The 13,401-nt window shown below is 48.6% G+C and overlaps 2 protein-coding genes across 2 annotated transcripts; one reads left to right on the top strand and one right to left on the bottom strand.

Moving 5' to 3' along the window:
• The first annotated feature begins 3,391 nt into the window (after nt 1-3,391).
• LOC135814181 (uncharacterized) lies at nt 3,392-10,236 on the top strand. The gene is made up of 6 exons (XM_065327264.1): nt 3,392-4,390; nt 5,837-5,918; nt 6,176-6,439; nt 7,046-8,721; nt 9,032-9,104; nt 9,498-10,236. The coding sequence occupies exons 1-6, from the start codon at nt 4,283-4,285 to the stop codon at nt 9,662-9,664; spliced, it is 2,370 nt and encodes a 789-aa protein (XP_065183336.1). The 5' UTR covers nt 3,392-4,282; the 3' UTR covers nt 9,665-10,236.
• Nucleotides 10,237-10,376: 140 nt separating this feature from the next.
• LOC135814187 (ragulator complex protein LAMTOR5 homolog) lies at nt 10,377-13,359 on the bottom strand. The gene is made up of 4 exons (XM_065327269.1): nt 13,151-13,359; nt 12,430-12,491; nt 11,493-11,610; nt 10,377-10,871 (listed from the first exon to the last, which is right to left on the bottom strand). Exons 1-4 carry the CDS (start codon nt 13,183-13,185, stop codon nt 10,814-10,816), a joined length of 273 nt encoding a protein of 90 aa, XP_065183341.1. The 5' UTR covers nt 13,186-13,359; the 3' UTR covers nt 10,377-10,813.
• Between the last annotated feature and the right edge of the window lie 42 nt (nt 13,360-13,401).

Genomic DNA, 13,401 nt, shown 5'->3' with positions numbered 1-13,401 from the left:
GAGTCATATCATCGTCTGGATTTCCTTATAAAATGAGGATTTTATACAATGTACATGATGTCACGCATATTTCGTCACACAAGACCTCCTTAGGGGGAGGTTAAACAATGCGCATGCATCACGGGCAATCACGGCCACTCCGCCTCACCCACTACCTACCACGGTATGCCAAGCATTCACCACTGCAATACGACTACTCAGACTAGTATTATTAGATCAAGCTGATAATCATGATAATAGCCCGTGCCCAATGACAGGTCGAAGCAATCGCATCATGTACATTTATTTTGTACATGTGGCATTGTGTACACCTCTTTCTGCGAAGTACAGGACTGGTGCATGTAGGTCAGTTGTCATCTTGCTCTGAATTGTTCAGGGCCATGGGAATGGCAGCGTTTGACTCTTTTTTTGCTGATAAAAAGTAAACAATGGGAGACATGCCGTGCCAAAACGTTTCAAGCCCACCCGAGTCTGGCCAGCCTGACTGATGGAAATCCGATTATTGATCAATGCTGCGCGCTTATCTGGCATGCTTGACCATACTAGGTCCATAGTTATAACCAGGGCTAGGGAGTAGTGAAACACCATATTTTACTGCATTTACTCCCTGGATATAACCATCGGGCAACACTCCCGGTCCTTGCTCGACCCTAATGTGCCAAAATATTGTGAGTTTTGCTTCGCGATCTGAAAAATAATTATGAGCAGCTGTTGAACAAGCTATGATGGGCCAGAGAGCGGGGATTGAAACTCGACTATTCCTACTTGCGTTGTGTTTCAAATAGACCTAGTTTCCAGGGTACATCTACATAATATACAAAGTCATGTTCTTGGTAATGTACAGTACTACACATGCATTGTTTGTTAAAATAATGGCAAGTTGCGTGATAATTCTATCTACAGCTTCGAGTCTTCGACCCCTGTTTGTCAAGAACCGAATTGTCGGGTTGCATCCGCTGCGTGCGATGGTGTAGATAAATGGCCGGTTAGTATCGACGAGCCATGTCCATGGGTTGGGAGAGCCATAAACATGTCAGGCTAAATGTTCAACGAAGTGCTTTCAAGTTAGTAAGTGCCTGACTTCGGCTTTCAACGCCCATGTCATGTGCTAGCGAAGGTGGATAGTGCAGATGGTGCCGCATACAAGTAACAATTGGGTAACGTGCCAAACCATTGAAACCAACCGAGTATGGTTGGAGTTAGGAGTACTCTTTGCGATGTCGATCAGCTCTGGCTTCATAGCCACCATGATCAACAGCTGGGTTACCTACAACCGTAGAGCAGAGGAGAGACGCGAGTTAGTCAAATGGTGCAGGTTCAAGTCTCCCTCCCGGCACATAACCAATTGTCAGCCATCTTCAGGAGTGTACCTTGTCTTGGTAAGTATTGGTTTGTACGCGTATTTCCGAGAGTACATACTCTTGGTATTTCTGATAGTGTAGTGAAAGTAAAGATCAGTTACATGTACATGGGATGGGAAACAATGGCAACCTACATGCACTTGTATCTTACCTCAAAACAGAGAGGTTCCAGGCTGCGTAACTTACCTCATTGTGCCGATAGCCTAGAGTATGAACATCACTATCGGTAACATGTGTATAGTATTTTTGTATGCAATGACACCTATCTTGATATGGGTACGTCTGCGCTGCATGTACATGCACATGACATTGGGAAGAGTGTTATCGGGCGCTCATAGCACAGGACATTGTACACACTTTGCCATCGATCGGAGAGCCGCGTGACGACAGCTAGCAAGATCATGTTGATGAGGTCTCCATCGCCTCCTATCCACACAGTTACAGTTGTGTTTGACTCGTATGGAGCCTCACCTAGACTAGAGCCTCTGAGTAACCCTTGAAATACAATACAATACAATACAATGACCGTTACATGTATGATGTAATACCTTCACCTTACCTTTACCAAGAGTACATAACCAGTGTGGTTACAGAACAGAACAACAAGGACAATTAAGGCTTGTTTGCTGCGACATGAAGTTTCATGCTCTCGCAATCATCAGGCAACGTTGTTGAGCACTGTCAGCACACTGGGTACACCCTCCGGTAACCAGTGTGCTTATGTAACACTGCTCTTGTCTTTACCTATTAGTATTATCAAAGCTATCATCCTACTACACGATGTCCTTCAGAGTGTTGTACCTGAGGCTGAGTACGACTAGGAGTATTGGTTTGGGTACGACTACCCAGCTGATGCCATGTCCATGGCTACGACTACCCAGCTAATAGTGTCCATGTCTATGGGCCATTGTGAGAAACAAGACGGAGCAAGCAATCCTTCCGAGGAGCAAAGCACGGCGTCGTTTGTTCTGGCAATCGGCTATGCTGTGTGGCTGCTCTTATAGGCCGCGTCTAAGAATAGATCACGGGCCGCAGAGTGGTAAGCATATAGGCAGCACCAGCTGTGTGATGCAATCAGCACGTAACTCGTTGGCACCTTCACTTCAGCACCACACCAGTCACACTATTACACCTCAGTATAATTATTAGAAAGGCTGTAACACTATCCCTATCAGGCAGTAACCTGTTGGATTGATGGCCTGCTTGCTGTATATCTACTTTGAAGTATAATTGTGTGTTACATAAACATTTATATTCATATGCTTCGGAAGGGAGGCCGCAGGGCGGAGCTTGGGAGTTGGGTCTGATGTCATGGCTTTAAACGCAGCCTACTGAAAGGTCTCAGCTTAGAACGGTGCCTCTCTACACGACACTTGTAAAGTTAGTTGCAACGACTCACGCCTGAAGTGAAGGCGAGTTGAACTTGAAGGCGTGATGCTGCCGCTCGGCGCGTGGCTGTCTGCGCTAAGCACATGACTTTCTCGCCGTCCGCGGTTGAAAGTAATAATGTGCACATTATGTTCATCGTGCAAGTCGTCGACGAGACAAATCGCCGGGCAGTTTCGCCAGCGTGTACATCATGCAATCGGATAGCTCACGAAAATCGTCGTTGGTCGTGCCCGATCGCCACTGCTCGATTGGCTCGTATTGCATTGTGTGCTGACTGACACTGGTAACATAATGACATACAAGTACGCGTAGCTCTATGTCTATGATGTAGAGCACGGCGCACATCCGTCTCCGTCCATCAGCCGGCCATTGGCATGTCGTTGTGGCGTTGATTGGCCCATCTACAGGGCTGATCACCAAGATCGCCGCAGTACCAGTGTACGGCCACGGCTTATGTAGTGCTATGCACCACTCTATAACAGTGTACATGGAAGGCACAGACAGTACAGTGAAGGTACAATGATGGCTGGCTACACCGACTAGCTCCGATTTGACCGTGTCCTTGCAAAGCACTGCAACTGTCGCGTCGTCAATGTGCCAGCAGCCACGTCTCGTCCTCGTCCTCGTCTCTCCATGAACACCCGCTGCACTGCATGCTGCACGAACAATGGAAGAAGGAGAAACTTACAGTAGTGGCGATTACGCGTTTCTTTCCTTTGGCATCATGTTTGTTTCTTGTTCGTCTGTCAAATTTTGAAAGACAACGAGGAGAGCGGGAGAAATAGCTAGTTGTCTTCGTCATAGAGTGAGTGGCAGACCGGAAATTGGCCCGCGCGCAACTGGAGTACTTTGACCTGACTCCTGAGGTCACCGCTTGCACGCTGTAGTGTTGCCCGCAGGTCTAGTGTGGAACTGTGCTAGCTGGGCGCAGTGTGCACTAGGGGGAAGGTTGTGAACTGCTCGATCTTACAGGGAGAGAGGGCATCTTCGGCCTCCTCTCTTTTTCTAGACCAGAGCATCGTTCACGCTGTGACCTTCGCCCGGTTTAGTGCATGCACGGCCGTGAAGTGTCGGGACGTCTCCAGCAAATTCTGAGTAGTTCTCTGGTCGGACCAGGGCTTCTCTCTGCCTCTGGTAGTGACTGTGAGTTACCCGTGCTGCTCGGCCGGTGAATTGCTGGCCGGCGCAGTTTTACCGCTCCCTCGTTTCCCCTCTGCTGTGCTGCTGCTGTCGTTGGGTTGTGAAGCCACCGCTAACACCGCGTCAGCTTCAACTCGGTTCTCTCTAGCTCTGTTCCCTCTTCGTACACGGACACACGTGCATTGCGTGCGCCGGCTCTGTAGCGGTGTACTCCTTGCAAGAGCGTGTGTTTCATGCATATAAGAAGCAGGGTGTTACACTTTTCCAGAGCGACCGCCGAAGTAGTCAGGAATTTGGCGGTGGAGCGGTAGAGTAAGCTGGCAAGATAGAGCAGTGTGCTTTGGAAAACTTTTAGAAGATTCTGTCCTACACATGCGAAAAGAGAAGAGGCAATGGATAATCCTGTGGAACGAAGGAAGAGCATGGACTCTGCCATTGGTAGCCATGTGGAGGTCCTCAAGGAGGGAACGGTTTGGATTGCGACAACTTCACAACTACACGTAAGTCTATCGGAATGACCTGAGTGCTGAGTATGTCCTCTTGAAACAATGTGCCAACGTATGGATGTGTGGATTCATGCATGGCCATGCAGATGAACCATACATCCAGATCTCACTGATTGATGTTTGTGCATGCCCAAACTCCAAAGCAGTTCCTTTGCAGCCCCTCGAATACTTACTTTGTGCATTCATTGCTCTGCGATCTAGCGAATGTGCAGAACTACCGTAGATCTACGTGCGCATGTACACTAGCTTTGGGGTTGGTCTTCGTCAATATTTCAGCTGCAGAACCGAGGTGAATGCAGGGGCAAGAGAGTTGCAGTTCTGTGGTCGAAGTCGTCTAGTTTCTTGACAACGGGTGGTGCTGATTAGTAGTAACCCTGGCTGCAGCACAGACGGTTCATCCTGAACTGGCTGAACTGGCTGAAAGATTGTCTTGTTCGCTTTTGCGCTTGTGCGATTTCCGATACTTGATCATCGCCATCGGCCAGCACTCAAGTTCAACGTTCTTCAGCGTATTTGGTGATGATATGATCCGGCATTTGCAGCACCCAACATACTTGTTCTCTGTCGTGTCTTGAAGTTGTGGAGCGAGCGCCAGTGCAGATAACTGTGTCGCTGTGAAACACTCGGTGAATCAGCGATGCATGCCCGGTTTCATAGCCTCAATTAGTTTGTAGTGGTGGAGTAACAGCGGAACCCTCACAGTGGGTAACTCTGTCTGAGAGTAACGGTGAACTAGTGTGTCGCTCCCTTTGCAGGGCCCAAAGGGCCAAACCTTCCATCTGCTCGAGCGCATACCACAGACGGGCACTGACCAAAACGCTTGCTGCCAACTCTGGCCTGGGTCACATCTTGATTACGAGCCAGATGTAGCTTGCAAGCTTGGTGTTCAAGTGACAAGTGCATGGATAGTGGATACTGACCATTCCAATCTCCTTCTAAACAACAAACAAGACACTTACCCTAGATCATGATCGTGATGATGGCAGATAGATGTTTAGCGTCCTAGACTTGCATGCACAAGGAAGGCTCTGATTCTTCACAGAGTCACTCTGCATGCGGCTGGGCTACACCAGTGCTTCTTGAGTGAGATACGCGGAGCTGTAGCTGCACTCAACCTCTCCATACCGCACCACAATGTGTAGCAATACATGTATCACTGTGCATGCGTGCTTGTGTGATCGGATGTGTTTGTCACAAGCTGAGTACTGTGGTGGTCTTGCAGGACAACCACTGCATGTTGGAATATGACACGGATGAGTGGAAACTAGACATTCAGGCCACAATCCTGATGCAATCCGAAACACCAGTTTCGCTTTTAAAATAGGGAGACAAGGGAAGGAAGCAGGCGTCTCGTCGTCTTTCAAACTTTTCGGTATACCATCCCTCACGGTGTATGTTCTTCTGTTGCCGTTGGCTTTGGCTCTTGCTCTTGCTCTACAGAGAAGCAAGATGAGTGAACGGTGGCTGACCCTGGCAAGAGAGAGCCCGACATTGAACCTGAGTGGAGATGTTAGCGAAAATTGTAAGTCGTCTTTCATGAGAAAGTTTGGCTGTCTAATCTGGGATGTGTCCTATTAAGTTCAGTACGAGTCGTACTTGCAACAGAATAGTTTCATGATCTTTCACTCATGCATGTAGCAATGGAATCTGAGGACAATCATGCATGATAGTCACCATGCTGACTCTGCTACAGATGGGTCTCTGAATAGCCAGTGTTCAGTCTAACCCTGCTTTTCCTCTGGTGCCGCGCTGTCTCCTGGTCACGTGTGGCCTGCACAGGTGTGTTCTTGCAGTGCTGCAAGGTGAGCAACGGCGTGCAGCGCAAAGTGCAGGAGTTCGACTTGACCGACTTTGAGATGGTGACGTCGGCGTACAGCTCCTCGTCGGGAGCACTGGGCCCGAACCGCTCAATCATCTATCGGTTCTCGGTGCACTGCAACGCCAGTGGAAGCCATGACTTCTACACCAAGGATGAGCACAATATGCTGTCCTGGGTAGCTGCATTGAAGCAGGCACTGACCAAGCCAGCAGAGGACCAATCAGGTAAGAGCCACAGTGGTCTGAAAGTCCAGGGCACAGTGTCAGAGCTAACACTCACTCTGTACCGTGACTAGTTATTTCACTGCACCGCTAGAAGCAGTGCTCGTCTTGTGGAGAAAGTCAATCATGGCTGATTGTAGACTGAGACTGGTGAAACAGTCTGACTGAGTGCATACATACCATGTCACTAGTATACAACGTACTGAAGTACTTCAATGGCTCAAAGCATCGAGTCGGAGTTCTCCAACCTAGAAGGTGTGGCAAATTCACATCTCTATCAAGCTGCTGGTCTCACCAGGCTGTACATGCCTCCAATATGGTCTACTGCACTGGATCTGGCTCTGTCTCTTGATAATTATGTTGGAGTAAGCCAAAATCAGCTTGCAACCAGCCTAGATTGACACCACTGGGGTCTACCTGGGATCGACCAGAACATTTAGTACTCAGAACTTTCACAAATTTGAGGGAGTTGAAAAAAAGGGAAAGCCTCTGAAGAACAAATTGACTATCATCGCAAGGACTCTAACCAGGTGTCCAGAACAGTTGGTTGCATGTTCTGAAGTATCACACGATACTGTGCTATATGTCTTCTTTGTGTCTTGCTTACAGCCGACTTGTTTGCAGTGACATTTGAGCGTCAAGGCCGGCCAAACCGCTCGGCGGGCATGACACCTAGTGTTGCACGGCAAGCATCGGCACTGCTCTGCATCAGCAAGGAAACAATCACTCTGCTGCACCCGCTGACCGAGGAGGCCATAGAGCAGTGGACGGCGGACAGTCTGAGCAGCCTGTCGGTGAACTCCAACGCACATGTGCTCCAGCTGCACATCTGCGATTCGTGTCAACCGCGTGACGGTGGCGTGTACACTGTGACGTGTCCGTCCGGCGCTCAGCAGCCTGCCTCGGCAATCATATCCACGCTGACGCTGCAGTCGTGCATGCGAAAGTCCGAGCGCGAGATCATGTGCGAATTTCAGCACACGTGCGAGACAAAGTTTGGGAGTGATAGTCGGCCGGAGTCTCGCTCATCGGGGGCTTCAAGTTGGTGCGGCAGCTGTGGAAACCTCTGTGAAACGGCAGCACCCATGCAGATGGTTGGACAACTCATGAAAACTTCCGCAAGACAACAGCTCATGTCAATCTACGATCAAGATGAGAAGCAGAAAGTGAGTCCGACCCGAAGCTTTGAGGAGAAGAAAAGCACCGATCCGGACGGATACATGATAATGAAAAGTGAGGAGAAAATGGACCGTGCAGGCACCATGCCGACTGGGGGCTGCCCTTCACCTGCCGAGAAGTTCAGGCGCACCAAGAGTGCCACGTTCAGCATTCACAACCGCCTGCAACGCACCAACCACCAGCAAGTTGCTGGCACTCGCAGCTGGAACACTTCACAGCTCTCACGGGAGACTGCCACTAAGGGAGAACCGACCTATGTGGAACCGGCTCAGCTTTTGTCCAGGCATAGCCATCTACCAGACAGCATTCCACCGCTGAAGCCATCCGTTGAGCGGACCGCATCAGAGCAGAGCTCAACCAGTACTAGTACCTGTCCAAGTGAACACTACGCTACATCGTTTGTTGTCAGCCAAGCCACTTCCGTCGCTAACCCATCCACGACGGTTGAGAACAGCAGTAGTGGCATCAGTTGTCACAGTTCCAGCAGTGCAGCATCTGCCTCCGCTGCCACCAGCACTGCCGATGGAGACATGTCAGAGACAGATGAGGATGGCTATGCGTTCATGGCATTCCCCGTGCCTGAGAAACGTCCACTCCAGCCGACCTTGTCTTTCAAATACACCAACAAACCGCTACAGGCTGTCACTGAAGCGGAAGATGCCAATAAGGTAGCACACCGAACTCGCTCATCACCGTCAATGCTCGCCAACAGCAATCGCTGGCAAAGTCGCACACACCCCGGTTACAAGGTGGCCAGAAGGGCGAGTCCATCCTTCAGTGAGTTGGAGAAGCGGGCGGCTGCAGCCAACGCCAAGGTACGGCAGCGCAAGGACGAAGAGCGTGGCTACATCACACCAGAGCCTGTGCTCCACCCACGCCGACACCTCACATCAACATCTTCCTCTGCCTCGCTGCCACTGCCACTAGACTATTCTGGCAAGGCGCCGGAGGAGAATTACATGCGCTTCTCGTGCAACGGAAGCAGCGGGGAGCATGCCAAGACGAGTGCATCGGGCAGCCCTGACAGCGGAATAGGACAGGATTCACTGGCCATGGGGGAACAGGATCAAAGCAAGGCCAGCAAGGTAGCCGTCATCAAAAAGAGGGTAAGCAGCGGCTTCGCCATTACGCACACGGTGTGCTTGCTCTATGGGGTGCGTTTATATTCCTCGGGCATGCATGGGCAGCGCGCTACAGTACCTGTTTGGCCATGGAGTCATGGCAGAGCCACTGGCCCTTTGAAGCAGACGTGAGGTTGAATGGTGACGCCAGCCAGGAGATCGGCTGACAATGATGACCTCATGATTATCGAAGCTAATTGAAACACGTGGCTTCTAGCAGTTCTAAGATTCTTGTGCCAATTAGTCGTGTTCATTTAAAATATTCGATGTCTGATCTCTTGTTCATCTCCTTCAGGTCAGACAAAGCAACGCTCTGCAGAAGTCCCGCTACAATAGTGGAGAGCCGACACATGTTCTTTTGTCCCAAGGTGAGGCCAAGGCTTGGAAGCAGCCTGCAAAGTCAAGTTGATTTGTTAGTTTGTGCCGGTGCTTACCGGCATGTTTCAGGCTACACCACAGCAGAGTGGGTAACACAAAACAGTGGCAGTGACTTCGGCGATTGTAGAGAAGCGGTGTGTTGCTTCTTGCATGAAAGCGTGCACTTTCCTGCCGACTTGACTGACTCACACTAGCCATCCAGGGCACACAGGAAGCCCATTGAAGGTGTAACTTGGCACATCTGCAGGAAAGCACCACTCCCTGGTCAACGCACATGTTTTGGATAGTAATGCTCAGAAATAATTTCGTCTTTTTACGCCCCTCTAGTTGTGTTTTGTGAAGTTGACCCTGTTCTATGAATATGCCCACCTCTCTGCTTCCAGGTGACCAGCTGCCACCACTGCCACCAAAGCCTGCAGATCTGTCCCCCGTCGCCACGGACTCTACCGCACCCGAATTACCACCAGACCGGCCAAGCTCTGCATCCCCAGTGCCCCCTCGACCTCCCAAGCCTAGTGTCAGCCCAATGCCAAGCAGCCAGGGCCAGTAATTACCAACTATTAGAACTATCAAGTTTCTAACTGTTGAACAATGACACGCTCAAGACACTACTGATGAACAGCACATATCTCACAATTGAATAACGTGTGGTTCTACGTGTGGTTCTACGTGTGTATTCCTCATTGACTACATGTATTCTAAGCGTTGATGACTGTAACACCAGAACTATAGACTGTGAACAGCTTGAGTACCACAGCCTCCTTTCTGATGGTGATAGGAGTTCTAATTTACCAGAGTATGATGAGTGATAGGGGTTCTAACTTACCAGAGTATGATGAGTCCTCAAGCTATGTAACAGAGTTGATTGTTCTTTATCAGCTGGCTGATCAGAATGACATGTTGCTTCTTATTCAACTGCTTCAAAACGGACACTTTGAAGTACATGTACATGTCCTACTCCGTATTTAAGGCATGTAAACTCGTGATAATTATTATCGATGACAGAATTGAGACAAAACTGCCCTGATCATACTACTGCCGTGCTTGCGGCTACAATACCCCAGGTATATCTTTTCAAGACAACTCCGGTAGTCCGGGGCTTCTCTTTCAGAGAGGGCTTTATTTTGAACGCACAGATGATGAAAGCTCTGCTATGCCAATTCCGGGAGAAAACAGACCTGCACGTGCACAGTGGCACGCAGATCGTGCGCTCAGCTGTGCAACTCTAGTCAAGCTTGTTGCTCAAACCGGACACAACAGAATCAATGGAACCAACTGCTAGTGCTGGCTACTTCAACAAAAAACAACAAAGCAAACTTCACATCGCACCGTATAATAACACTCATAGTAAGTATTAGTAACAGAAGAATACAACAGGGTGACGATGACATTAAAAAAGAAAGAAAGAACCAAGTCCAATATGTACAAATCAAAAAATAATGAAAATACTGGCTAGCAAAAGCTAAGAAGATGTTCTGACCCGTTTACATTGTAGGTATCTTTCTTCACCGTAATCCAAGCAGAGAAGATGTATTAGCGAGTCACTGAATTTTTTAAGTCAACTGTAAAATAATGATGGTATCATAAAGCCTAGGAGGCAACATGGAGTATTCGTATAAAGGTTTTGTGCTCATGCGCCCTATTGTTGGAGATGGATGATGAAGGGCGGGAACTGAAGTTGGAAGAGTATGACGGGCTGTTATTGGACTTTGTGAACAGCGACAGTAGCATTGCCATTGTGCTGGATAAGGATGTTGCTGAACAACAAAGCACAAACACCCAGCCATGCAAAGAAGCTATTTAGTTACTTCTCCTTGAACACATGTACAGTAAAACCTGTCATGGCAACCACTCGGATAAGGCGACCACCTGTCCCTGAAGACCACTGCAACCAGGACCAAGGGATGCTATTTACAGTCAAATAACCCTGGATGAGGAGGCCACCTGATAACAGAGACCACGTTTTAAAGGTCCTTTGAGCGATCGTGGTAGACAGGTTTCACTGTATGCCGTGAACACCATGTCAAAGAGACTGACTGTCAAAGAGTGCATACCATGCTAGCCAGTGAAACCCGACCATACTCTCTTCACTTGAGAGCTACGCCATGACTGGCGAGGGAGGATGGGTGAGCTGAGCTGCATTGCACGGCTGCAGGCATCAGGGAATGCTAGACTTGGAGCATGAAAAGCGTGTCCGTGCTCGGGCTTCAGTGGCCAGCACTGTGCACGCAACTGCACACACGTGAGTACACTCTTACCATTGCTACCGCTCATAGAATGATCCCATACTTGGTTGTGACAATCGGCCATAGAGAAGAGCCCAACACACACACTGTACAGCACAACATGGAAATAATTCCAAGATCAACTTTACTTACCCCGAGTCGGTCTCTACGGCAACCACTGGTTGAGCACTGCCGGGCGGTGATAGCGTTGCTGCCTTGGTGGCAAGCGAGTGGACCAGACCAGATGCACTACCCACGCCATTGCCCTGAGCTGAAAGCAACACACGGCACAATACACAGTGTACCATCACGATTACATCATGATGACATCATACAGTTAACGGACTAGGTAAAACAAGCTACATCAACACCTGGGGTAGGCAGGTGGCCGCAAACAGAAAAGGATAATGGCTGACATATCGCAGACAGACATCATATGGACACATAGCAGTGGTGCAGATGCTGTGTGGTGACAAAGAGGCACATGCAGCCCGGAATGCATACAGAGTTGGTTAACATCCAGCACGCAACATGTACATAGCTACATGTAAGTCTGGCCAATCTTGTTACTACTGTATAAGTATAATATTATGCTAAAGTATATTAGAATTGTAGGCAAAGTGTCTGAAATCCTTGCTGCAAATAGTGCTCAACAGTCAACACCCTAACAAGGGCAGAGTGTACTACACAAGGCACGTCTGATGAGTGTTTCTGGACACGAAACTCGGAGTCACGAGAAAGTTTGGTCTCTGTTGTTCTGCCTTGTGTTTAAGTACTGTTGATGCACAGTTTCAGGCTCCAAGTCCTGGCTGCCACTGTACACCCAAAAAGAAAACATAATTTGTAGTACCAACTATACCAGTGACCTTGAAGAACCCCAACTTGGGTCCACAACAGGGCGCACATCATGCTCTAGCAAAAAAGGTACTTGTGAGTTGCAACAGTAATATGGTATAAACCGACAGATCATCACACTCCGTGCACATGCATACGTGCAAACTGCAAACATACTCTGTGCATGTGACCCACTCAGGGTGCATGCATACGCACATACACGTGTGCCCGCACGCACGGACACACAGGCACTTACTGCTAAGAGTTAGTCCAGTTTTATCGGCGCACAGCACACCGACCACGCCACGTTCGGACATCCTGCACACATCCAGCAATAAAGCCCAAACAAAACTAAGTCTTGTACTACAGTAGTAGCTCTCCACCTCTTAATGTCTGAGCACAGTTGCCTGCACTCAAAACCCTTTTCTAACCTCATCCATGCAATGAAGCTATAGTAGCTGCTACATGTATGCACTATGGACAAGATCAGGATCACAAATCACTCACTCTGAATGATGAACACAGCTTTCTCCTACACCAATGGATCATGCGTTTTTACGCACACCTATCACATACACACACATGTAGTGGAGAGTTATTCCTGAGTGATTGCTGCCTAGAAGTGAGAAACTGAGCCAGCTACATGTACATGTACACACGAATGCCATGTGAGATAGACAACTCCCTGGAAGTCCTCCACTGGTGGTACATGTACATGTATTCTGATAGTAGTATGTACTCTGATTGTACATGTACATGTACATGTACACAATAGCCTATCTCTTCGAATGTTGGATGTACTAGTAACATGCGTTGACGAATACTGGCAAGTAGTACATTGATCAGGCCTAGCTCAACGTCGACAGCAACATCAGGTCTGGAATACGTGTAGTGTGTCTTACACTAAAGTTACTTCAAGACTAATGGCAATGGAGAAATCGAAATAAACAGACTGTTGTTTTTGTCCAAGTACTTACGTGCTATTCATCAAGGCATCCAAATCTTTCTCCATGATCACAACCGAATCCGCAACTCCTACCAAAATCCAACAAGGGCAACGATGCACCTATTTCAAACAGCTAACAGAGGTCGATTGCCTTGTTGCCTGTGTTCGAAGTAAGTTTAGTTGACTCGTAGATCTACTCTCTGTCTCTCAAGCTCGGAAACTGCTGCTGACCATTCGATTCGAATTTTATCGCCGATCATGTCAGTCTTCAATTTTTTGACG

Source organism: Sycon ciliatum, chromosome 4 (genome assembly GCF_964019385.1).
Source record: "Sycon ciliatum chromosome 4, ocSycCili1.1, whole genome shotgun sequence".
NCBI lineage: Eukaryota > Metazoa > Porifera > Calcarea > Leucosolenida > Sycettidae > Sycon > Sycon ciliatum.
This window is presented reverse-complemented; position numbering and strand designations above follow the sequence as displayed.

Coding starts and splice junctions, on each gene's coding strand:
- LOC135814181 (XM_065327264.1), top strand. CDS start 4,283: ATGGATAATCCTGTGGAACGAAGGAAGAGCATGGACTCTGCCATTGGT. Junction 5,919..6,175: donor TGGAGATGTTAGCGAAAATT/GTAAGTCGTCTT, acceptor TGGCCTGCACAG/GTGTGTTCTTGCAGTGCTGC. Junction 8,722..9,031: donor TAGCCGTCATCAAAAAGAGG/GTAAGCAGCGGC, acceptor CATCTCCTTCAG/GTCAGACAAAGCAACGCTCT.
- LOC135814187 (XM_065327269.1), bottom strand. CDS start 13,185: ATGGAGAAAGATTTGGATGCCTTGATGAATAGCAC. Junction 12,492..13,150: donor GATGCCTTGATGAATAGCAC/GTAAGTACTTGG, acceptor GGATGTGTGCAG/GATGTCCGAACGTGGCGTGG. Junction 11,611..12,429: donor AACTGGACTAACTCTTAGCA/GTAAGTGCCTGT, acceptor TGTTGCTTTCAG/CTCAGGGCAATGGCGTGGGT.